Consider the following 25,241-nt stretch of genomic DNA (forward strand, 5'->3'; position numbering starts at 1 on the left):
TCTTTCATCCCGCTGTTTCATTGTCAAGTGAAATCCCCCACCAGCCCACCCTCACCCCGCCGCTGCTGTTTTAAAACTGCCGTTTGTTACAGGGTTAGCATCTCAATATAGGATTTCAAAGTTAGCGTTTTAAACTAGTTTAGGGTTTTCGGGCAGGGGAGGATTTCTTGCCACGATGAAGTTTTAGGTTTTTTGAAGCACAGAGTGATACTCTCCTCGTTGAACAAAAACCCACCAAACTTTTTGGAGCGAGGCCAGAACGGATTTCAGGTATTTTTCAATTCATTCCAATCGGGCGTATCGCAATTTTGGCGTGTCCTACTGATTGTCTCCCTTCAAAGTGAGAAGGTCAGCTCTGTCAGATCAGCAGCTCAGTGTCACATATCAGACATTGTAAGTCTGCACCGCCTAATGGAATTAAATGTGCAAATAGGATCCATTAGTAGCGGGCCAGTGTAACAGCTGCAAGCTGGCATGGGAATGAGTCAAACACAGCGAGAAGACCGTTGGCAGCCCATTTCGGTCAATGACACCTTTTTCACGCAGGCCTTCTCATGTGGAGGTTTGCTTTTCGCTACCCTCTCTCTCTCTTGCTGTTCTTTTGTCACTCGGTCAATTAACACGAGTGTCATTGTGTTGGTTTTAAAAAAAAAAGTGTGGCTTCTCTTAAGAGAAGTAATCAACATAATGTGTTTGAGGAAAAAAAAAAACCTTGATTAATGTGCTTGGAGGAGATAGCGATGAAAGAAGATGGAGTCACTCTGCTTTGAAGAAGTTTACATTGACTGGTGATGCATGCAAATGAGATTGAGAGGAAAATGCTACATATTTGGAGCGGCGGGGAAGTGGGCGGGGTCTGCTTTCCGACATCGATTGAGCGACGGCGCCATCCAGGAGTTGCATTAGTTAATGCTGAGCTGCTTCGGGGAAGTCGCATTTTATTCATGCGGTGCCAAATCATGGCAGCGTAATTCATCTCTCCTGGGAAATTGTATGAAGAACATACGGGGGGGTGCTTAAATATGTTCCCGGACAGCACGAGTTGCTCCAACAGCAAACCAGGAAGGAAAAAAGCCGACTAGAACATCCAAAGTTGATTTGGGTTAACGCAATACTGAAATCCTTTTGGGGTGTGCACACTTTTACAACTGCATTATTTCATTTATTTTTCTTTGAGTTGTACACTTTAGGTAAAAAAAAAAAGTGTTTAATTTTTTTAGTATCACAAAAACGTTTGAAGAGGGGTGTCTAGACTTTCGTTATCGACTGTATCTAATGTACAAAGGGATGTAAATGATTTTTGCTCTTTTATACAACTCTGGACTATAGCGTGAAATAAAAACAACACTCGGTACCCTGCAGCTTCCTGCACGACGTCATCGCAACACAAGTGTCGTCTTTCTTTCTCTTCCGTGCAGAATTGGAGTCGTCTCTGCAAACAACCGAGCCCTTGTTTCATATTTCCTCCTCTTCTGTAGTTCTACTTCAAACACGGACGAAAAAAAAATCTATTTCCGTCTACAGATACATTACAAAAACAGGTGTGAAGTATTCAACGCCTTCACAGCCCAACACAAATAATTGAGGAGTTCGTGCTTCCACTTGATGCTTCGGGAGGATGAAAGCTTGCTTATGTAAATTGCGTGACGTCATGCCGTCAGTCAATGAACACAAACTTTCAGGGCCATCATATAAAATGGAGTAAGGTGAGATCGTTGTGTTATACTTTTGTGTTATTGAGTTGTATAGCTGATCAGATTGTCAGGGCGCTATCAAGTTTTAGTGGCGGTCGTCTGATTGGATGTTAACCCCGATGGGAATCTCCGTACAAGCCGCAAATACACTAGTTGTCATTAAAGCGCCGCCCTTGTTACCCGCTGATTCTATCTCACAGTAGGTAATGAATAGCGATTGGGTTTAATGTCCTTACGTTTGATCCCGCTCGCAAATTGATTGTTAAAAGCGTGCAAGGGGCTGTGTGTGTAAGTGTGTGTGTGTGTGTGTAAGTGTGTGTGTGTGTAAGTGTGTGTGTAAGACGACATCTTGGGTTTCAGCATTCGGTTTCGCCTCGCTCAAAATGGTGTTCTGTTACTCCGGCGGGTGCTTTGTCGACACGGCGACAAAGATCAGCTTTCAATTTGCGTTGCGGCGTAACGTGTCTGTGTTGTCAACAGCAACAATAATATCATAACAATCCTCCATATGATGAACTACCAGAATATAGCGCCAACTAGTGCCGAGGAGGACTTGATAGTGTCAAATAAGACTGGTATCTGCACTGATATCGATACCTGGTATCGGTACTCTCTATTCCTATTTAGTAACATTAATGAATTAACGGTTAGGCTCAGCAACAGGTAGATTTTTGTTTTTTCTGAAACACAATAGCTACAAATTTCAACGCACAATAAAATTCATACAAAATTTGACATTGTAAGGGTCATTATGTATATCTAATCCTTGATATTACCTGCTTCAGTGCACTCGGTTATTTGTTACACGCTCACTTTGCTAGCCTGACATAAATACTCTGAGATCGGACTTCTTTCTATCTTCTATTACCTGCGTTACGGAGGGAGGCAGTGGGATGTTGGTTGCGAGACTGATGAGGACGTCTGGCCACTTGAAAATGGCGATTTTTCTCCACCGACTTAAATGAGACGTTTTATTGCCGCGCCTGTCGCTTACACAGCTGGGGGTTGTTTACCCCGACCAAAAAAAAAAAGTCCCTGACACTTTAATTTTTATTTCACTGCGGCAAAGGTTTCATTATCGTTAGCGTTTGAAAACAGCAGCGTGTGATTCAGTATGAATGCTTATCTCAGTTTAGCAAGCAGTTATCAAACGCTTTGTAATTATCAAGCCTGTTTTATCCCAGGGTACTTATCGTACCAGCATAAGTGTTTCTTAAGTTTCCCTGAAGAATGATCCATCCGATTCTTTGATTGAACAACCTTGGATATCATATCAGCAATTTCAGCTGGCTTTGCTATTAGTTTTGAATAAGCTTTGGCGATACGTTGTCCATGAAAATTATAAACACATTAACATTTCATCAGATTCGTATCATTTGCCGACTCCTTCCTTTGTCTTGAGGAGCGCCTTTCGCACCTAAAATTTCAAGCCTCTGCTGTTTGGAAGCCATCTTCGGCAGCCTTGAGAAATTGATAATTATATAATCAGTTATTTAATTGTTGCGCCAGTTTTGAGTCATATTAAGTCAGTGGGGATGATGGGACAAAAACAAAAAGTAGAAACCTACCAAAAAACAAGAGTGTCTTCTGTTTTGAAGTGTCACTTGATGGCTAGCTAGCAAGCGGCTAACATTAGCATCTGACTCCAGTGCTGAGGCTGTGAATGAATTAATGGATTTGCCTCACAACTTTTCAATGGAAAAACTGTACTCATGGATCATTTAAAGTAATTTGCTTTCAGTGCTCCGTTAGAAACGTCTTTCATTAAGTTTGAGCGACCGTCATTGTGCCACGTTATGGGAACGTGACGCAGTGTGGAGGAGAGCAGATACGGAAGATGCTGTGCAATGAAATGACTTCTCTCCGTGGGGGTTGCCACTTATGCTAGACTGCAGTTTTTGACGTGATACAGAAAAGATGGATGGCGAAATCAAAGTTGTCGTTGCAACAATAACTATCGAGACAACAAAACGATATCATCTATCTTTTTTCTTCTCACTGTATGACACTTCGGGTTTCTCCGGATGGGCGTGGAGCCGTCCATCTGTGACCGACATGTCGGGGAAACCTACCTGCTAGTCATCTTCAGTCACCGGCAATCTTATTGCAGTGACCCGAGTTTTTTTATTTTTTTTATTAGCTCATATCTTGGCCACCGAGAGAGACCCTTTTCAAGATTAGGGTCGGCTTGATTTGATCACTCAAAACGAATTAGCAGAGATGTAGTTCAGGATGCGACCTCTGCTTGTTAATCAATTAGTGTATCGAGTAGAATGGGTCAATGAAAGGGTCAGTATCATGACTAGAGGTAGATTGTAAAGACAGTGTCAGCCAAATTAAAGTTGATTAACAGTCAATCACTGTGTTACGCGGTATTCGTCTGTATCGGCCAGATACGACACCTGGTACCTGTAATTAAAACTAGCTAAATGCTAACTAATGCTAATTGTGTTGCTAGTTTATAGCTTGTTCACATTTCCAAAAAAAGAATAGCTGGTCATGTTTAGAAGTCTGTTCCATTGTTAGTCCAAGCGTGACCCTGTCGAGGCACGTCTGCCGGCGCTAGCGAGGTAGATTCATTGAGGGAAGTGGTGCACGGTGTTCCCCCGAGCGCCCCACTTAAGGTTGATCACACTGTCATCACGGACGCGCCGATTCACACCCTGTCACTTTGCTGCGGGAGAATTAGCTCTACCTGCTGTGAACTTGCCAGGGGGAAAAAGTTGGAGGAAGGTTTAACAGACAGTAAAGTTTTGACAAAGTGGAACAGTGCGACATTGTACACACTAGCAGCTGCTAACGTGATTGCGGATAGTGATGGCAGGAATTTCCATCAAATGGATCTCAGATTGAAAAGTCTTGAGAGAGAACCCGGCTGACAATCTCAGTTCCAGCTCATCTGAAATCTTTTCAAACGATTTGTACTTTTTTTTTTTTTTTTTGGCCGATTGTTCAAGCAAAGTTGGAAGCAGAGGATTTAATAACTTGGGCTTGTGTTGCTTCTTCTGGGCTGTTCTCACTAATCTAATTGGAGATTTTTTCACGTGACGGCAGCAGACAAATCAACACAAAAGTCTACAGAGAGAGCCAGTTTAAAGAAAGATGCTGCCAGCTGAAATAAACTGATTGGGAGCAAGAAAACAACCCCAAACACCCGGTCTGTAAAGTCGCGATTGACTCATTAAAATGGTGTGTCGGATAAACCGTATGTAAATAAATGCAGTGGAACCTCAAAATCATTGGTTTGGATTTCAAACCATTTCTTTTTCCCTGTAGCAAATCTGTTCCACAATGCTACCTCATTAACTTCAGTCATTTAAACCCTATTGAGCATGCATTTTACCTGAGCCACTCCAAACCAAACAACAACGGAAAGCCGCTATGGTGAAAAGCATCACGAGAGCAAAATTCAGCAGGGGTTTTAAGATTGAGGCGGAACTAATACTTGAGCTTCATCCCAAACTGCCAGCGTCTTCTCTCTGTTCAGTGTGCTTCAAACTAAAAGTGACAGCCTACTGAAGGAGGAGAGCTGTTGGTTTCCCAAGCATATTTGAGATGAGAATCTCTTTTCTCTCCTCCAGGTTGGCAGACAATAAGTCTTGACAGAAGATGCGACGGGGCCGATGGTTTATCAGATGGCTGGCGACAGGAATGGTCATCCTGTCTTCGCTAAAAGCCGTCTGGGGCCAGGATACGGACGGTAAGAGCGGGATTTCTTGCCAAAAAGCAGCCGTGATGTTTAGCCAGAATGAAAAGACGATTATTGCCGTCTGACATCTTTTGACTTTATATTGTTCCAACAACAGAAGAGGAAATCTGAGTGAGTGGGAAGACGTAATCACATTAAACTTGTGCCTTGATGCGACAAAACAATGATTATTTTGTTTTGTAAAATTAATTACATACATAGGTCTTGGCCACTAGCGTCATGCTAACAACAAACGCAAGGGAGTTTCTAGCATAGTGCTAAGCTACTACAACACAACAGTTTGATTTAAAATGAAATAAAAAAATGAAAATGACCAAAGAGAAAAATCAGCCCGTCTGCAGACACTCCTGTGTTGGTGGGACAATCCGTTGCTCCTAGCAACGTAACATTTAGCGCTAGTAAGGTTAGCACTTAGGTGTTTACCGATCCAAAACGGCTGGAAATTCTCGTCGTTACGACACAAACCGGCGGTTGTAGATTGGTTTAGCGACAATCCGCTCGGTTACCTTTATGGCTTCTAAAAGTTTCGATGCAGTGTTTAGTCTTAGTTTGGTGAAACCACCTTTTTCACGACCCCCATTAATTTCTTGTAATAGTGTGTAGTGCAAGAGCAGCAGCAGCAGCAGCAGCAGCAGCAGCAGTAGCACACGGCGGTGTTTAATTGTGTTTCAGCAGCTTTTCTTGTTGCCTGACAGGAAACTCGAGAAACATATGCAAGTCGAGATTGGCAATTTGGCTTCACTGGTTTACAATATTAAGCGACTCAATACATCCTGACAAAAGGGGCCCCACATTGTTCGACGGCAGGCAAAGTGTAAAGCTGATGAAACGATGTCTCAAATACACACGTCTATTGCAGTGTGTGATATCATTTGCTGACATTTTAGGCACGCCACTTCACACGTTCTCATTGCGTGGCCTGCTCAGAATGGATGCGAATGCGTTTTTTTGCTCTTATTAGCTCAGAGCCAATGAGGCTGTTGTTGCCCGCGTGAGTCTTTAGTTCCACCCAGAGATATGATCTAGGTTTAAGCAGGGGCGGATTTTATTTTCACCTCGACTTCTCACTCGTAAATCTCCCTCCCTGGCCCACCTGGAAGCACCTTTAGCCTTTAGCTGATGTCAGCATGATTGGGATTGAATATATGGCACTGGTGTGTTTGAATCACTGCATTTGAATTGAACTGAATCACTTCATTAGTTTTCTTTCTGTCCATTGTCATTGCTGCCATATAACACCAAACATAATTTGTTTTTATTTAGACAATAAGCAAGGCACGGGATCTTTAATCTGCACTAATCCAAAAGACCAAAGAGAACCACACGTTCACTCACTCGCCTTTCCGCTCCCTCGTTTCATGTTTCATTAGTAATCCTCTCTCTTCTCTTCTCTCGTTTTGATTTTTGTTGCTGTAATCTCATTCCGGGAGTATTCCTGACATGCTCAAACCCTGCCTTGCACCTCTTGTACGCCAATCGATGCTAACACGAGTGCAGACGACCGCGCCTGCTAGTTCAACGATGGGTCACGGAAGGTCAAACCGCAATCCGGAAGGCAGCGGCCAGATGTAAATCGGCCATACATCACGCCTAAATCCCTCCGGACGCTTAATCCGCATGTAAACGCACATCAGTTTTACGTGTGTAGGGTGTGGATTAGTTGTCATGTGACCACCGTGCCGCCATCCTTTCTCTGCACATTCGTTCTGACCCACAATTGAGGTCTATTTTGGTGTCTGATTAGTGGCCAGATGTGCCACCCTGGTTCGGGCTAGTTGGAAAAAGGGGGGAGCGTTGGATTGACAGCGGGATGGGGTTTAATCTGTCCGCCAGTGGGTTGTAATCAGGCTCCAGCGTCGTGCAGAATGGAGACTGAGTGGAGGGGGGTCGTCGTACTGCAGGGAGTTTTATACCAATTGGCCCTGCCTGGAGCTTCTCGGTATGTGAGCGAGGGGGGGCGGGGGGGGGGGGCATTGATTGCGACCCTTAATCGCCAAAAAAGCCGGAGACGGCGACAAAAATTCCCTTTTGATCCTCTACGACACAGATGAGCAACTTAACTGCTTAAATACATATACTTTGCTCATATTTCGAATATTTTTTTTTGCCATTCATCTGGTCCTATGTGGCCTGGCAGTAGCACTGATGACAAATGACGGCTCCCTCCAGCATTTCAATTGCCCCTCCCTGATCTACACCTCTATCTGATGTTCGAATCAATAACACCACACGACAAACTTCCTCCTCTTTGCTGTCGCTTCTGACACATCCACCCAATTCTGACCCTGTAGAATAAGAACCTACGGGCAATTACCACGAGAAGTCCCCCAACGGGGAAGACTTGTCGGGTAATGATCGGCGAGACAAGGGAGCCCGTTGGAGAGGCCATGCAAAAAGAAACCAAGCAGCTCTGTCTGCCTGCGCATTGATCCGCGCAATTTCGCGCCGGCATGAGGGCGCCGACAATGATTTGATGCTTCCGAGGTCTTTCCTTTCAGATCTGTTGTCGCTCAGAAGCAAAATGAGACCTGGTACAAGAGCAGTATCATGCTAATAGTACCGGGAAAAATATTACCACCATCAAGAAATGTTCATCAGAACAGAAACGAGCTGTAAATATCATTTAGAGTATTTCATATATTTGGGACTGAGACTATTTTGAGGGTCGCTTAAACAGCAAGTGTGGTGTACTTACATATGACCTCTGAGGCACGCCTCTTATACTCCATAATTGTTTTACTGTTCTCTGCTCATAGAAGCACATAAGGCAACTTTTCTTGGAGTGACTGCCTACTACACAAAAAGCCATTTTGCCCAAAATCCATTTACAAAATGCCAGAAGCTAACCAAGGCTACCCGCAGGCCTATATGAAAAACATGGCAGAAATGGAGCAGCAAGGTCTCCATAAATCATGTGACATAGATTTAACCAAATATGTCAAAACATCATGAATTGGATTTACATTTGTATATCAACTGGTGCACACACCTCAAACATAAACTACAAGTTAAACCGTGTAAAGATAATCCTCTCATTCCACAGCACAGACTAAAACCAAAACAAACAATGTTTAATTTGTCCTAATGGGCGGCCATTAGCGATGATTGGTCGTCTGAGCCACTGCCAGCCTTCTCCCGACCCGTCGACCCCTTAAATGCAGGCGCCAAGTGCTTTAACCTGCCAAATAGAGGGCAGCCACGCCGAACACAAATCCCCACCTGGCTCGATTAAGGAAAATGTCATAAAGAACAACATTAATCCACCAAATTGCCTACTGCGGAAGAGGAAGTGGCTCGAGTGGCGCGTTCTAATTCTCGGCCCTCCACAAAGGAACTGGTGAGACTTCCAAGATAATGAATCTCCTATCAAAGGCTTTAATCTCGCCAAACACTATCTACATTCTGATATCATTATGCCCCCTGATACAGGACGATAACAATTCAAATCTGTCTGCGATGATAGCGCGTTTGCCTTTAAAAAGATCAGCTCATTTGTTAGCGTAATTGTTGCTTTTTAACAGTCATTCGGTGGTTTGAAATTTGACCCAAATGCATATGAACCATCTACGACCAACACCACGTCAACAACCTAGCTAATGCTAACACTGCAGCTAAAGTATTAATATACTAAAAACTAGGATTCAATATATACGTAATTTCAAACTCTCTTTACAACATTAAGCCAAATGATAAACAACTGACAGATTACCTGATTTTGGAAAAAATACATTTCCACTAACAACCCAGGCTAAACTACTACTTTCCTCTTTAGACAAGGCAGCATTTTCTTAAAAAGCTATGATGACACAGTCTCCCGCCCTCAATATAACACAAATTGCTTGTTTGCTGCGACTTGCCATCTGCCCACCAGCAGCGCCTGGCACGCGACATGTGCTCGTCTAACTCGGTCGGCTCTGCCAGGCCTCGTCTGTCTGGACTCTTCCCACCTCCATCCGCGCTATTTTCTCGAAGTCCAACAGGGAAATTAAAATCGTTTCTCACCCGCTATTGTAAGGATTAGTCCCGTCATTAACCTCCACACTTGACGTCTTGTTAACGGGATCTTGTTTTCTCCGAAATGTTTTTCGGTATGAGATATTTACAATACGTGGAAGGGCAGAGGTGTTTACGGCTGCATGTTGGCGTTGATGGAGGTTTACTGTTTGGCACTTGGCCATCCTCGTCATGGATGTTGTTTCCTCCGCTTCACAATTGGAGCACCACTTCACCACCCTCAGGCTTTGTTCGATTTGATGCACTTTTTCGCTTTTTCACGGCCCTGAAAAAGTTTTGGGAATCCAAGAATATTACTGTCGAATTGTCCCCTTGTTCATTAATTTATAAATGCCAATAACTCATTTTCTAAATTTTGCATCAAGAATGAAATCCATTTTACCCCAACTGGATGTGTCTGGGAAATAAAAACATGTCGTTTTTGTGGATTTCAATTGGCCAAAAGTGGCCACCATGAATCCCAAATACTACATTATTATAAAATTAACGAGCCGAAGATGCGAATGACAAAATCAGACCAACATTTTAGGAGGTTTACGCTGCTAAAAAAAAGAAAAGTAAAAGTGAGCTGGTCACAAACGGCTAGCAGAGCGCAAAGGTTAATGAACTAAAGATTTTTGTGCTTCGATGTTGTTGTTTTTTTTCCGTCTTTTTCTTTGCATGATTGATTACAACGATGTCCCTCCTGGTCCGTATCGCTTGTTAACTTTTTTGTCCTTCAACTTCTGGACCCTGCGGTGGAAGGTCTTTGATTTATCGGTTTCTTAAAAAGGTTATTTTTTCCAGTTGAATCCACAGGAAAGAACAGGCAATTGGAGGAAGAGGAAACTTCTGCTTTAGGAAAAAACAACAACAAGTAAATGTCACTGAGCAGAAGTTATCTTTTCACTGCCTTTTTTTTCGGCTGTAATAGTTTTTACTTGACCCAATTAATCAGATGACGGAAAAATCTTCCTGTTTTGTCCGGTGAATTTGAAATGTGATCGGTTAAAGCAACTGTCCCATTGGCTAACATTAATTTTTTGAAGCATAAAATCATTGATTTTTTTTTTTTTTTTTTTTCATATTTCAGATCAGATTCAAGGTAGATTCAAGTTAGCTTGGCAAAGATCGATAAGTAATGCATTTTTACTTTGCCTCAATAGTTTTTCCCCTTCCTGTAATGTTTCTCGACTGTCATGCAATGGAATTCACATTCAGGTTCACTGCTTATTAAAGGTCAATTTGAGATACTGTCCATACCGCCGGCTGTGTTTATATGATTGCTCCGCTTCAGTATTACATTCTCTGACACACTCTTGCCTTACACTCTCTCACATAGTCTGCATCATGGAGACATTAAGTTTTGATGCAGCCTCTTGTTTATTCCTCAGCCTCCACCGACCGTTATCTACTTAGTTGGTTCAATTTGCACCTATTACGGACTTCCGCTCTCATTTCGGCAGATGGGAGCAGGTTGCCTAATTATTTTTTTGGAGGTGGGGTAGCGGTGAGTGCACTTGAGGAATTAACCACGCGGGTGTTAAACCAAGATAGCGGAGCGAGTGCGCTAAAGCCGAATTTAGATTCACTCAATCAATCATGCATGAACAATAACATATTAGACTACCTTTTATTGCCATTTGCTGGCGAAGCGCCATGAGCGTCTGTTTGCCAACAGCGCGGCCTAGCTCTTGATTAAAATGCGCTCTGTATTCATAATTTATACGACAACGCCGCACCCGCTCGCACCTGCAACAGGTGCGTGTTTGTTTCAGGACAGCAGGCCGGTGCGAAACCTGAAACGGTGACTCTTAACGCGGTGTCACTGACTCACTCCCCGACCTCTTCGGCCTCTCTGATGACACAGCGTCATGTAAGAGGAGACCATCGGACGGCAAGCCGCAAGGGATTCAATGCCTTAAAACAGACCTCATAAAGGTTCGAAACATTTGCTCGCGGCATAACGAAATCATGGTTGGCACATCTGGGTTCGAATTTCAGGCTGTCTAAATGAAGCTCAAATAAGATGCCCCAAGATAGCAGCACAGCACTATTTTTATCTTAATGAAACTCCTTCAACACTAAGATTCCACGTTCCATGTCTCTTTATAAGTTTAAATGTATGTTTTTGTAATGATTATTTTTTTATGTGTTCTCACTATGTTGCGGATTTTCCTCAACGGCCGTTTACACTTCTGTGATTGGCTGACGACTTGTTGAGGTCGTACCTCGAATCATTTTCCTGATAGTAAAGTAGAAGAAACAGCTAGCACTCTTTTTCTTTTCATCCTCTTCCACCAGCAAAACAAATTACTGAGTGAGCTTGAGTGTTTGAATTGATTCATGTTTAACGCTGCCCCCATCAAGCCCGGCCGGCAGCAGGAGTAAATGCGCACCCATAATGCATTTCTCCGATGTCGCCTTTTTTTTTTTCCTCTCGGTGCTTTAATAACTGCTCATCTTTGTAATGATCTTTTTTTCCCCCCTCCCACAACTGTTTCACTTTTTCCCCCCCCCTCATGCTTCTTACTCTGCTTCTCTTTGGCTCTACTAACATCTTCAGACTGGCAATATGAGGGTAAGAGGGTTGTTGTTTGTTTCCTCCTCGTGTATCCCCCCCCCCCCCCCCCCTTTCATCGGCTTACCTCCCCCACCGCCCCATCTGGCGGCCTCTCTCATTACCTGCGTCCCGTGAGCTCGTCGCATTTCGCCCGGCGTGACCTCCATCAGCGTTTTTTTTTTAATGCCGCCGCTTCGACCGCCCTGCTTGTCTACTGTCACTGTCACGCTGCCCACCATGCCACCGTCTAATAAAAGAAAAAAATTGTCAACTCTTTTGTTCCCACCTTACTCCAATTAGTATGTCTGTTATATTGAATCGTGAATCCTTATTATTGAGTTTCACTTTTTACCTCCACTACTACTGGAAAGCGTTTTAATGATGATTCATGATGTCAAAGTGAAATTTTTGCTCCTATGAGTCTTGTTTCAACAGAACTATATTTTGTTGTTGTGGGTCATATCTAAGAACTACAATTATTATATTGTATATTATTAAATTATAGTATTATATACGTATATATATAATATTCTATAATATTATTATATTATACTACAATTATATGTCGTCTTCCTTTCTTGACAGAGTGTAAGCTGTCCCGGCCCGGCCCCCCAGCTACTATTGTGACCATCGACGAGGAGAGCCCAAACGGTACGTAGCAAAGCGCCACAATGTGCTAACTATCAAATTAGCAAACATGTTGGCAATCATAAAAGTGTTGTTGTGCGCTGAGCTGATTAGTGTAAATGACTTGGATGATGTTATACTATATGTGCGCAACACGGGAATGGTGGATGCTTGAGGCACACGTGACATACTTGAGTTGCTCCTCCATCACATCTGACATCAGCCATAAGCTCGGCTTTGGATAGCGAGCCGTCTTCGCGCATCTGATGAGTGTGTGAATAATTTCTGATGTGTGCTCTTGAGAGGAGGAGCTCCGTGTTCATGGCAAATGCTGATGTATAAATGTCATCGGTGTGTATGTGTATTCCCTGGAGGTATTAGCATCAACAGAGCTTAATGAGAGGGTTGAAACAAGGAAGCTCGTTAATGAAAGGAAATTGACATGAAAGTAAGCATTCATTGTACATATTTCAGTCGAATCAAATTTGATCCGTTTTGATCTTTGAAATGATAAAAATACCCTAAAAGTCATTCAGTCACAGTGGCACGTGACCCAAAATTGATAACATTTTGCTACAACGGTTGTCTAGACTGCGGCTGTAAGCAAAATCGTGAAACTGTACAAATGTCAAAAATGTTTTTAGAATAAATAAAGACTCGGCTACAGCTGTAATTTGGTGTTTCGCTGAGCACTTGGAGGCCAGATGAGCCCACAGCCGAAAGCCTTGCTGACGCACGTTGCATGCGTGGGCTTTGCGCTAATCCCCCCCGCTCATAAACTCCTCATTTACCTGCGAGCGGACTCCCCTCAGGCTCCGGCGTCCCTTTATATTCATTTCCGACCGTGATGAAACGACCCACCGTTCGTCCTCGCCGTAATGGAATGTAAAACAGACCGAGCCGGCGCTATTGACCAAAGTAATTATCCATCTAAATGTCTTTCACCTCGTCATTGCCGTCGCGGCGCGTGCCGAGAAGTGGCGCACAATAAAAGTGCGTCCTTGTCCGGGTCTTTTCTAATCACTGAGTTTTAATATGGCAATAAAAAAGAAAGAAAACACAATCACCTGAGTAATTATTGTAATCCCGTTTGAATTTGCCCACTCGGTGCAAAACTCCAGACACGATTTGATTTACTTGCGTGGGAGTGTTTGTTGATAGCTCTTGAATCAATTGCTTCAATATGGAGAGCACTACTTATGGTGGATTCAGTTTCAAGTATTTTCCTGTCTAAAGAGGTCCAACATGATGTCATTCAATGTCAGTTAAAGTTTACCTTCAAACTGAAAATTCCCATTCCACAAACGAAACAGAGCATGTTTGGACTAGTTGAGCTGCCACACATTATTTCAGAGAAGATTTTGAGGTTGATGTTCCCTTTAAAACAAACAAACATGCACTCTGACTCTCCCGGGCTCTTCACAGAATACATTTAACTTTAGTTTGAGAAACAAGAGGAGAGAAGTTTGTTGTTCACTTCCACCTGTCAAAGCACTTTAGATTTTCTTATCAACAGTTGTCTGTGATGAAATTCTCTTTGATTCCTTCAAAAACAGCAACAACCTTTGACATGCGCTCTGAAAAGTAAGACTTTTCCCGTGCAACTTTTTTTATTGCTTGTTTTGATTCAAATATTTTTTTATTTTTTTAGCAACTTCAGAGAAAGTCTGAGTACTCACGAGGGAATATCGCTGTCGAGGAGTTCAAATGAAGCATGCAATGTTTAATTTATCTAAACTGCCGCTTCAGGTACGCATAAGCGCAAAAAGCCTAGCTGTCTTCTATAAGCTCCTTTTGTTTCTTCGGCCTACCAGATAAATTCGAAGCGGTTAATTAGATTGGGCGATTTAGGGGATAAGAGCTGTGGTTGTCAGCAGTGGGAGTGTCTGGATGAAATGTTTCATCTGGTTGATGCAAAGCGCTAGTTAGCGTCTCCATAAACAAGGCCGCTTTCTCCCGGCTTTTATCTTGTCTCGGCAAATTTGTGATTTGTACCAACTGTTGCCTCGAATGTACACGCTCGCATATAGGAAACGAGTAATAATCGCTGTCAAAGGTCTTTATTCAGGAGAAGTCAATTTAGAGCTCTTTTTTTATATGCTGTATGTGCCAGGATGGGTTCACTGAGCTGATAAATGACTGCCGCGTGAGTGGGAGTACCCACGAGAAGAAAACACTTTAGTCCCGGGCAGCCTGATGCTGCAAAGCAGTATTTCTCGATATTTATTGAGCCACATTTAGCATTTGAAAAATTGGACTGTAGACCACCAAACATAATGTCACAACAAATATTAGTATAGAATAATGATCATGGTCAGTTGCAACACCAGGTAGGCACAGACTGGATTTTTTTGTTAGCATTGTTTACTTTCAGTCCTGGTATGTCTTATGGTGTTCCACAGGGTTCAATTTCGAGACCCTTTCTGTTTTCATTGTGTTTTCTGCCCCTGGGATCAATCTGAAGAAAGCATGGTATTTTCTTTCTCTGTTATGTGGATAATGAAGGCCTAGATGTTAATGAACTTTTGGAAGTTGAATGCAAAGAAGACAGAAGTTCTGGTGTTCGGTCCCAGTGGCCCTAAGTCATTGCACCAACAGTAAACCGTTTCGAACTAGAGTTTTAAATTGCTTTGGATTACTATAATGCACATTTGATACCGACTCTGCACTTTTGTACTCCATTTGCACTTTTGGTTAGAAGCTAAACTGCACTTTTTGTCTTGTACAAAGTTGGTAAAGTTAAATCTAATCTCTGAAGGGAGACTTTTGAGCCACCTTGTCAATAGCAATTCCAAGACCGCAGCAGTTTGTTATTACTTGACGCACTTGTGCTCACTTTAAAGTACTCTCACCAATCAACTGTGTGCTACTGACAACATTCAGAGGAGAAAAACAGCATACGTGTCCGTTTTTTTTCTTTGGTTTTGTTTTATGTTTCAGCTCATTTCTAAAGCTGATCCATAAATCAGCCTCGCAAAGCTCGTCAGGTAGAACGAGATGGAGCATCTTCGCCCATGAATGACGTGAGACACTGCAGCCTTCTTTCGGACTATTTTCCTTTACCTTAAGGATCCATTTTGCGCTCTCTCCCGCCAACGTTCTGGGCCGTTTCACTCGAGAGAGCCCGGAGTTAAGAGCAACCTTGTGTCATTAAAACGCCGCAGCGAGCTGAAAGGCAGATCGTTATTACCTGGCAAGCTGTATTAAAAAGGCTCGTATTTTCTCCATAGCAAAAATACCAGGTGGCCGCCGAGTTGCCTTGTGGATTCAAAGGTCTCAAGGCGGCTCTGAAATCTTACCGGTTTAAACAATTAATGAGATGAGCCGGCCCGAGCGAGTGGAGAGAGATCGACGTCGCTACGGACTCATTATCCTCCCTTCAATTGAATTCAGTCACTTACACTATTAGGCATCGTCTCGCAGGTTATTGCTTCGGCCATATTTGATCTTTTCCATTACCGGAGTGTTTACCGTACCTGCTGACAGAATACTGCCATTTTTTTTTTTCCCCCTTCGTGATCCGTAATGAAATGTCACAAGGACGGGCATCGCAGCAGAGTACAGATGATGCCGTTCACTCTCATTGGACGCTGTCCTTAGTTTAGCTTCTAGTTGTTTATATTCTGTCCATTTTCTGAGTTAATTTTGAAGAAGAAAAAAAAAAAAAACACGACCTTGTACCTACTCAGAAAGTCTACAAGACATGAGTGCATATTTTCTTCAATTCCATAGCTGTCAGTCAAAGTAGTTGCTAGCACGGAAGCCAACGGACGCATGGAAAAGTTTCATATAGCTTTGCATAAACAAGCATCATTTGTAACGCCGCTAAATAGGCGGGGGAGTCGATAAGCAACAATGCATAGTGAAGTTTAATGACTTTGAGTTGACCATGTGTAAAGAAACTATTAAATAAAAAATAAAAACCCTGGTGTCTTGTTTACAAGCCTGAAAATAATCCTTTATTAGGGGCATTCCCGTGTTTATTGGTTCACTGTAAAATAAAACCTGCCTCATTTAATCACACTAACCACCCTGAAGCCATAAGGTGATTGCATTTTCTATTGATTTATTTGGAGGAAATATAGTGGGAATGTCAGCCTTGTAAAAATAGCCACCAAATCTAATTATACAAATTTAAATCCAATTCACTGGAGTCTGTCCTTCCACTCTCATGAAAATAACTGACAAGCCGCTAAAGATTTATTTATTTTTTTACTCTTTTTAATTGCGCGCATGTTCTGCATGGCTAAGCAAACTGCACCACACCAGACTGCTCTCATTAAATGTGTTTGAGGAAGCCAGAGATGCAACGCTAGCTACTAGCTCGTCTATGGTGTTTGCCATTGTGTGTTAGCATTAAGCTAGCATACTCTAAGACAGTTTTTTTTTTTGTCATTTCAGACAGAACCGTCCAAGCAATTAATGCCACTTTTTCTTCCTCAACAGTTCCTCTTATCGTTCATCCTCCCAGTTCAGTGTGTTTATAAAACATGGCCGATTCCTCTTTTTCTGAAGGGTATTGCAAAAACAAGGTGGAGAGCAACCATCTGGATGCTGCCGTTGCCCAAGTGGCCAATTTGCTTATGCGGTGCAAAACAAGCTCTTGTGTGCTTCATTTGCAAAGTGTATGGTGAGAAATGTTTTCAGGGAGAGAAAAAAGAAAATGACAATGTGCGTAAGCGAGCGTGACACGCTCTTTATCGTGTTTTCTATAATTTCACGCAGATGTCTCATTAGATGTTGAACAGGTTCCCCGTGTAGTGCGCGCTGTATGATCACGTCCAGATATGATGATTGCCGGGGTCATCAATATGTAATTAGAGGGGGCTATGGCAGCAATACAAAAAAAAAAACGGATTAGCGCACACCTGCTCCTGGATTAGAGCGCAAAACAAAAGGTCGGCAGGGGTTGGAGGATTTGTGTCGTTCCTGTGAAGCTCCTGACATGCACATTGTCACGTCATGCTTTGTTTGCCTTTTATGTTACTAAAAGTTGCTCTGAATAAATATATAGTCATTGATCTTAATATTACTGCAAGGTCAGGCTGAATAATCGGGTGATTTAATCAATATCAAGTTGAGTAATTGTTTATCCCCGTTGCAAAGGTGTCTTTTCAAAGCCCATCACTGTTTGATATGCAAATAAAGCCCACAATTAACGCGTATTGTGTGGATAAATGGTCGTCATAATTGCCCGCGCGCCAGCTGTAATTCAATTTGTGCTTATCCTCACCACTTTATAGAGGAAGCGGCGTTGATGTAATGTTCACTTGGCTAGCCTCATTTGCATATTAGCATAGCTGCTTAATGCATTTTTCTTTTTCAATGGGAAGTCTTGTAAATAAGAAATGTTTATTTCATGATTTGGTCGTAATAAAACAGGCTGAAAATGAGCTTTTTGTTACGGGAAAAAAAAGTACAGTTCTATTTTCCGTCTACATGTGTTGTGCATCGTTTACCAATGCTAGCTTTGTTAGCGCATTTGTGGAATTTTGCGGTGTCTGTTTTCTGTTTAAATTTTTCCCGGAACTTCAACTGGGACTGTCAATCAAAAGCTTGTAAGACGCATTTGGCCTCTTTTGTGGGAATAAAAGCATTTTTTAATTGATTTTCTAAAGTCCCTCAGCATAATGGAGAGCTTTTGTTCATATTATAAAGTGTGTGCCATTTTAAGGCTCTAATGGACTTTCTCCACATGTTCTCTGGTGACGACAATTTTTCCCACTTGGGACATTTGCTTAAGTAGCCGTCGAGCACTCCGTCATTCAAATATCAGGAAGATGCTCGAAGCTCATATGCTTCTCGTATTTTCTTTGTATTCGTTGGAAAAAAAGGGAGACGTAGACCTGCTATTTTTGAGTCTTGCAGACGTTGTAGCTGTTGGGGACGGACGGCGTAGCGTCTGTCTTTGAAGAGAGATATTTTGCTTTAAAACTTTGAAATCACTCTGAATTTTGAAATTCAATTCCATCGCTGCGTTGCTTTCTGTTGCCGACTTTGAAAACCTTTCTGACATTCACTGACATGTTATTTCCGTCGTCATGCGATTTCGCCGCGTACGATAACATTGAAAATTATTTATTAGTGACCGAGCAGCCCGTCACGATGCTTTGGATGTCTTTCAACACAACTCTGGACAAACTCACAAAGTCTGTCTGACATTTATTATCAATAGAGACGCCCCGGGCTGTAAATCACGACGACATCTTGGAATTGGAAGCTGCAGAGGACTCGGATACAACCCGAGCTCAGTTCTGACCTTTTGCAGGTTACGCTGTAGCATTTAATTATGTTTTCAAGACTCATGTCCCAAGTTTATGAGTTTATACAGCGAGATGAAAGCGTCCTGCCTAATGCATACACTGCTCATCAGGAATTATTGCTCGAAGCCTGGTCCGCTCACGTCCAAGTAATAACTTGGCAACAAGTCCTAATTTGAACAATGCTATATGTTTATACAAGTGAGAGGGCATTTTTCGATAAAGACTCGGACTTGATTGTCTCTTAACAGTTCAATGCTTACTTGAGACTTGATGACTAAGAGCAGATTAAGGTATGGATCCAGCCGGACTTTTATTTGCTCCCCTGAAGTATTTTTAAGTGCTTTGCCTGGAAATTGCTAAGGGAAGTCCGCGTTGCAATAATGTTCACACTAAATTATACTATGTCCTCAGTGACCTGATTTGGAACAAAGGCTGGGAGTATAATTGTCCAAAAATGTCAAAAAATACTGTGACCATCATGAGCAGGACATGATTTGTAGGTACGGGATGCACCTTGCTGTAAAATATGTCAGATAGGAATTGCTTGTCAAGGCTCTCATGAGCGAGGCACTGAAGGGATCTATAAAAGCGTATGGAGTGGATATAAAAAGTCTACACACCCCTGTTTGGTTGCAAGGTTTTTGTGGTATAAAAAATGTGGATAATCATTTAAAAACATTTTCACTGTCATGAATAGATATAAAAAAAAATAACAGTTTGGTTGCATAAGTATACACACCCTCTTATATCAGGGGTGTGTTCAGAATTTGCAATGTCCTGTTCAAATTCATGTTGCAAAAAAGGGAGTCCTCATAGCTGCCATTTAAAGTGCCTGACTTGGAATTTGGCAGGGGTGTGTTGATTTTAGATTGCTAACCCATTTTTGTTTTGAAGTATTTTACAAGCGTTCTTCTTTGCACATCAATGTAAGTCATCAGGCAAGTTAGTGCAACTCTGCTGCCCGTTGTGTATGACTTTGGAATCGGGAAGGGACGTTTGCAATCTGGCAGTTACGGGCAATTCCCTGAACCGAATTAGCAGGCTGCTAGTCCGACGTGGAAAAGTAGATAGTGTCGCCCAAACTGAAATTAACCCACTTTCAGAGGATGGCGGACTGTTCATTGACAAAAAATCTGCTCGGGGGGGGCCACGCTGGAGCATGTGGCTGCGTACCCATGACGACCATATTCATGGAAATCTAAAATGATAAAAGAGGCGCTGTACATAATTGCGTCTTTTGGAACCTTTCTCGGTACTAAATGAAACGCATGATATCCGTTGGCGCAGATGCAACACACGTTACGTCTTGTCAAAAACTATCCAAAGCTATTAGCCCCAATTAAGCATTTGGAAAGCTTCTATGGCACTAACACATCTTAATTTAGCCATGGTGAGGTTTTAGCAAGGTTGCGCATTGTAGCCCCTGACAGCTGCTATGTGAAGTTATCTGGGCATGAAGGTTGGATAAAGACATCATATGTTTCATCGGGCGAGATAATTGAGGTTAACAGAAAAAACAGCACCGGCTGCCATGATGATGACGTCATGATTGTTTACATGGCAACGTTGCGCTAACTCAAGAGAACCAAAAGGTCTCAGACGACTAAGCTATCAGTGTCAGTGTTTTCACTATTGATCCGAATGATCCGAAGTTTTCTTGTTGTTCTTTCAGGCCAAAGTTATTTAATTAATGGACTAATGGAGCCACTTAAAAGTCAAGTGACTTAGCAGCTCTTGGAAAAAACAAACAGCCTTCAGCAGGAGGGCAAAAGCTGTCTGAGACGGCGGCGATCCTGTGGTCAAGTTCAATCGATAGTAATTACAAGGTTAGCCATTGACGCCGACGTGCCGGCCGCCTTCGGGCTAATCGTTAACGGCCACATGAAAGGCTTCTTTATTCCAACATGGCCGAAACTGGACACATTCACATCAAGAGTTCGGTAATAGGGAAGTACCGTTACTTTGGGAACATTTTGTGGCATCTTGGAACCAAACAATGTTGAAGTGAGTTGAGGAGATTAATTTAGACAAAAGTAGTGCCTCGCTGGCATCATAAATCATCTTGGTGCCAAGAAACAATTTCTTTCCATGACGCTCGAGTAGACGTCAATAAAGACAGTTCGAAACAATTTTAGTTGTGGCATTTTGCAAATATTGTATACTGCTAGCATGTTTAATTTTTTTTCAAAAATACTCAATTGAGTGAATAATGTCCTCCCTGCACTGAATTCCACTCAATCTTGCTTTCAGGCACGGTTCTGGTGGAAAACATGCAGATAAACGGCCGCGCCCAGGACCCGGGCAGAACCATCTCGTTGAATTTACTGGACAACCACGACTACTGGGTCATATTGGAACCCACGCGGCAGAGGCTCTTCCTCAACAGCACCGGCCGCGTTTTGGACCGAGATGTAAGTATGCAACAAAATCAAAATGGACCCAACGTTTGGACCCTTTTTGGTTTGCTTTTATCCTCTAGTAATTAAATAAGAATTGTCTCTCGTTAAGGTCCATTTGCATTATAGAAGTATTGGTTTCTTTTTCTGGCCTGGGCTTAAGCGCTCTTCTGGTTGGTGATTAAAGGTTTATAAACACGCATTTATTTTATATTCATCGTAACTCCAGCCTGTTCTTTATTGAGGTTATTAATTCTTAAACCCAGAGAATAGTGGGGAGCTACTACAATTAAGAATAGATTAAATAGAAATTAATAGCCACTCTGGCTCCTCGCAATAAATTGGCTTTTTTTTTTCCCTTCCAATGCTTTGGCCATGTTTCTGAGGAACAAACCAGAGGAAATAGAAACCTATTCAGACTCGTGAGCAGCAACATGAGCGGCTCATTTGCCTTTTTTTTTAGTCATTTTGTCATCATTTGGCCCACGTTCACATCCATCTTTAGATAAGAGAGGTCATAAATCAAACTTGACATGCCTGATAGGCTCAATTAGCGATCTGCAATTTTGGACTAATTAAAGCCTTTATACCTTGATGGTCAATCGGGGTAAAAGGCAATTATCTGTGACAGGGAGTGTGGAAGAACGTCAATCACGAGATTAAACAAAATGTTCCGCTTTGTCTCCTTACTGCTTTTGCATTGGGCAGTCAAGATCAATTTGAAATCTTTTGGTTTGGGCATATGTCGTGTTTTTCTGCGTTATCATTTTGCCCAATGTCTTTTTAACAACCTTAGTTGTAGCTCAAGTCTATTGAAGTCAATCTGAATCGGAGAAAAATAGGAGCGTCTTGTTGTCAAGGTAATGCTGTATTTAAAGAAAAAAAAAAAGGCTGCAGAGTCTTACTGAAATTCTAAAATAAAGAAAAACATTTGTTTGTTTGCCATGCACGACAATTTAATGAAGGGCTGCCTCTGAAATGTCACAATTGGTTTCGTTCTTATGGATAGAGCAAGCGATTTTGATGAAAGTGCTGCTAATGAGAAAATGGATGCAAACATTTGACAACGAGACCATTTCAAAAATGCCGACAGCGTAGCTCAGACAGAAAGACTGCACTTAGGAAAATGGCCGCTTCCAAAATAAAAGCAAATCGCTTATTTGCTCATGATGACCCGAGGCTACTGCCAAGCAAATAATAGCACACAACACTGGCCCAAAATCATTATTTTGATTGATTTTTCACCCCCCAAGCCTCCCAACTACATCACCACCATTGTGGTTCAAGTTCAGTGCACCAACGAGCTGGTCGGTACCGTCATTCTGCACGAGGTCCGGATCGTGGTGAGGGACCGTAACGACAACACGCCGCGTTTTCAGCATCCACGTTACTATGTGGCTGTCAACGAGGTAAGGACAAAAACTCTCTATGGAACAAAATGATCTGATTCTGCGTTTAGGTGACAGAGACTCTCCACACTTCACTTTTTGATACATTGGAATCAGTCGCTAAATGCAGTTTTTCAGACCCACAAATATCCATTTTTAACAGGACTTAGTCCTAATCGGGCAAACATCTTCGCGTTATTGTTTCACTTTTGCTCCCCTGTAGTGCAACAAGGCTTTGTAATTGCTTTTTTGGAAGTCCAATTAAAACGAGGATTAGCCTGCAACTGTCATGAGTGTAAATGCGAATACAATAAAAATGAAAGCTCCAGGCAACAATTTCTCATTCAATGTTTCAAACCATCATCAAATTTTGACACCGTACGCCCGCCACCCACGTTGGCTGGCCTTTGTAAAAAAGGATTTGGCTAAAGTGCAAGTCTTGGAATTTTAACGTAAACTTGCTCTTTCTTCCTGGAGGGCCTTTTATTAATCCTAATTTTCTTCGACTTGATATGTCCATATTTGCTCTCTTTATGCAAACTGGCGCATGTGTTTCATTTGCCACGAGTACGTTCAAGCTGTGAAGGTTCAGCAGGTCATTATGCAAGTTTACTCCAGCACGCTGCGTGTTCACCTCTGCGTCTCCCCCCACCGCCTCCCCCGCAAGCACACGGATGATAATTCCCCCGCAGGGTTGTGATCAATCTCCACTTTTGACTCTCGCCTTGCTTGCATACGCTCAAGGTCCGCTGTGTTATCACCGCGTCGTCGTGTGAGTCACGGCGCACAAATGCTCTCCCCCGGCCCGCGCCGACGGATCGCCGCTGATTCTCATACTTACTTTTATTATTCTGTCAGCAGTGCACATAAGCCCTCAGCTGCGGCCCGGCTGCTGACGGCAATGTTTTCCCCTTTTTTTGATTTGCTCGGTCGTGTCTGCTAATGGCATGGCGTAATGGCGATGACCGTGCATAGGCGCTCTCTTAACAAAAACAAAAACACAACAGGAGATCAAAAGAGCTGCTGACGTGACTTTCCCCTCCCGTCTCTCATCTATTTTCACTCCTACAGCTCACCCCGGTGGGAACGACCATATTTACTGGCTTCTCGGGAAGAAATGGAGCCACCGACATCGATGATGGGCCCAATGGACATATAGAATACAGCGTTCTCTACAATGCCAATGACCCGGTATGGTATTGCACTTTTCCCACGACGCTTTCCCATTGGCTACTACTCACCTCGGCGTAAACATGCCCTTATTTGGCAGTGGTTGCTAAGCTACTGAACCGGAAGTAGCCTGGTGCCATTTCTTGCTTTTTTTACGACGTAAAAACCGTCTGAGAAAGATGAGTTGTTGAAGCATGGCTATGCTATATTTTGTGTGAAGCTAACATGCTATATTTTGTGTGAAGCTAACATTTTAATTGCTAAAAATGCTCAAATCACAAGATTCTGTTACTCTTGGCCAACCTTGTGTATTCAAAGTAGTGGAGATCCAACAGCCCCAAACTGAGCCAAGTCGAAATCGCGTCGCGATTAACCTTGCTGGACTTCCTCAGCTGTCGCTAACGCATTAGTCACGCCTCCGTCATTTCTTGTCGTTTTACGGCTCCTTGCAGGAATCCAACAGCACGGTGAACGTCGCAAATACCCTATCGGGACACATAGTTCTAGCTGAGAGGCTCAACTACGAGGAGAGAACACGCTACCTGGTTCTGATCCAAGCCAACGTAAGTGGTCCAGGCTTTCAATTTAGCTCCAAGTACCCGTGTAAGTGCTCCGAGTCTCTACTGCTCAATTTGATGCAAATGTACACTTGGTCTGTGATGCTCCTCCAGCTCAAAGGTCAACTTTTCCGTGGCATTATTAATGGTGAACATAAGGAAAGAATATAGTCACCTACGCTGGAGGAATAATTGATGGCGGTGGTCAAGGAGACAATTGACTTGAGCGCACCTTTAACATACAGTTGGTGTGCGAGAGGAACAAATGAAACCATCACATTTCCCCCTTCCTTAGAAGGTCAAAGACGGGAAGGGAGGCACTCGTTCGCCGGCCACGAGCTCATTGATTTTACCCCAATTGACCTTCAAGTGATTGACGCGCACCGTGTGACCACAAGCGCCGAGCAGCCGTAGCCGAGCATCGCGCTAATATTAGCGCCAATATGCGAAAAACATCACGAGTCCCCCGCGTTATTTTACGAAACACAAAATAATAGAAATCAGAGCCCGACGCCGTGTTTTATGACACCTACTGCCGTGACTTGGATTATTCACGCCCTTGGCATTTTGCGAGTAACTTTGCTTGACAGAGTTGATTGAAGTGCTACTTAAGGAGGTGTAATGTCCGGCGCTGTGCAGAACATATCAAAACAAGTCATCCTAATGATGCCATTAAAGCGGCCAAGATCCTTGGCCCTCGGCTTTCCGACGGGAAAATAAATGACTCCGGCCGGGCTCCATTCCAGTAAATATTTCACAGCCGGGGGTCTGATTTCATTATAACAAAGCGATAAGTCACCCTAAGAAGTAAACTTATGAGATTAAACACATCAGGATTGAAGATTTAGGCTACGGCCGCCGATGGTCATTGTGCAGCTGAT

General features: G+C 42.8%; 1 protein-coding gene across 7 annotated transcripts in view; it reads left to right on the forward strand.

Moving 5' to 3' along the window:
- The window catches only part of pcdh15a (protocadherin-related 15a), a 107,643-nt gene that overhangs the window by 26,053 nt on the left and 56,349 nt on the right, over positions 1-25,241 (forward strand). For 5 of the 7 annotated variants that reach the window (XM_037271319.1, XM_037271316.1, XM_037271323.1 and 2 more), the window contains 7 exons: positions 5,276-5,394; positions 11,963-11,977; positions 12,545-12,610; positions 21,100-21,260; positions 22,499-22,654; positions 23,705-23,824; positions 24,256-24,366. In XM_037271319.1, coding sequence (XP_037127214.1) covers positions 5,304-5,394; positions 11,963-11,977; positions 12,545-12,610; positions 21,100-21,260; positions 22,499-22,654; positions 23,705-23,824; positions 24,256-24,366 — 720 coding nt within the window. In that variant the 5' untranslated portion in view covers positions 5,276-5,303. Of the gene's footprint in view, positions 1-5,275; positions 5,395-11,962; positions 11,978-12,544; positions 12,611-21,099; positions 21,261-22,498; positions 22,655-23,704; positions 23,825-24,255; positions 24,367-25,241 lie in introns of those variants that run through there. The other 2 variants (XM_037271320.1, XM_037271318.1) reach the window with 2 other exon arrangements.

Source organism: Syngnathus acus, chromosome 15 (assembly GCF_901709675.1).
Source record: "Syngnathus acus chromosome 15, fSynAcu1.2, whole genome shotgun sequence".
In the NCBI taxonomy this organism is placed as follows: domain Eukaryota; kingdom Metazoa; phylum Chordata; class Actinopteri; order Syngnathiformes; family Syngnathidae; genus Syngnathus; species Syngnathus acus.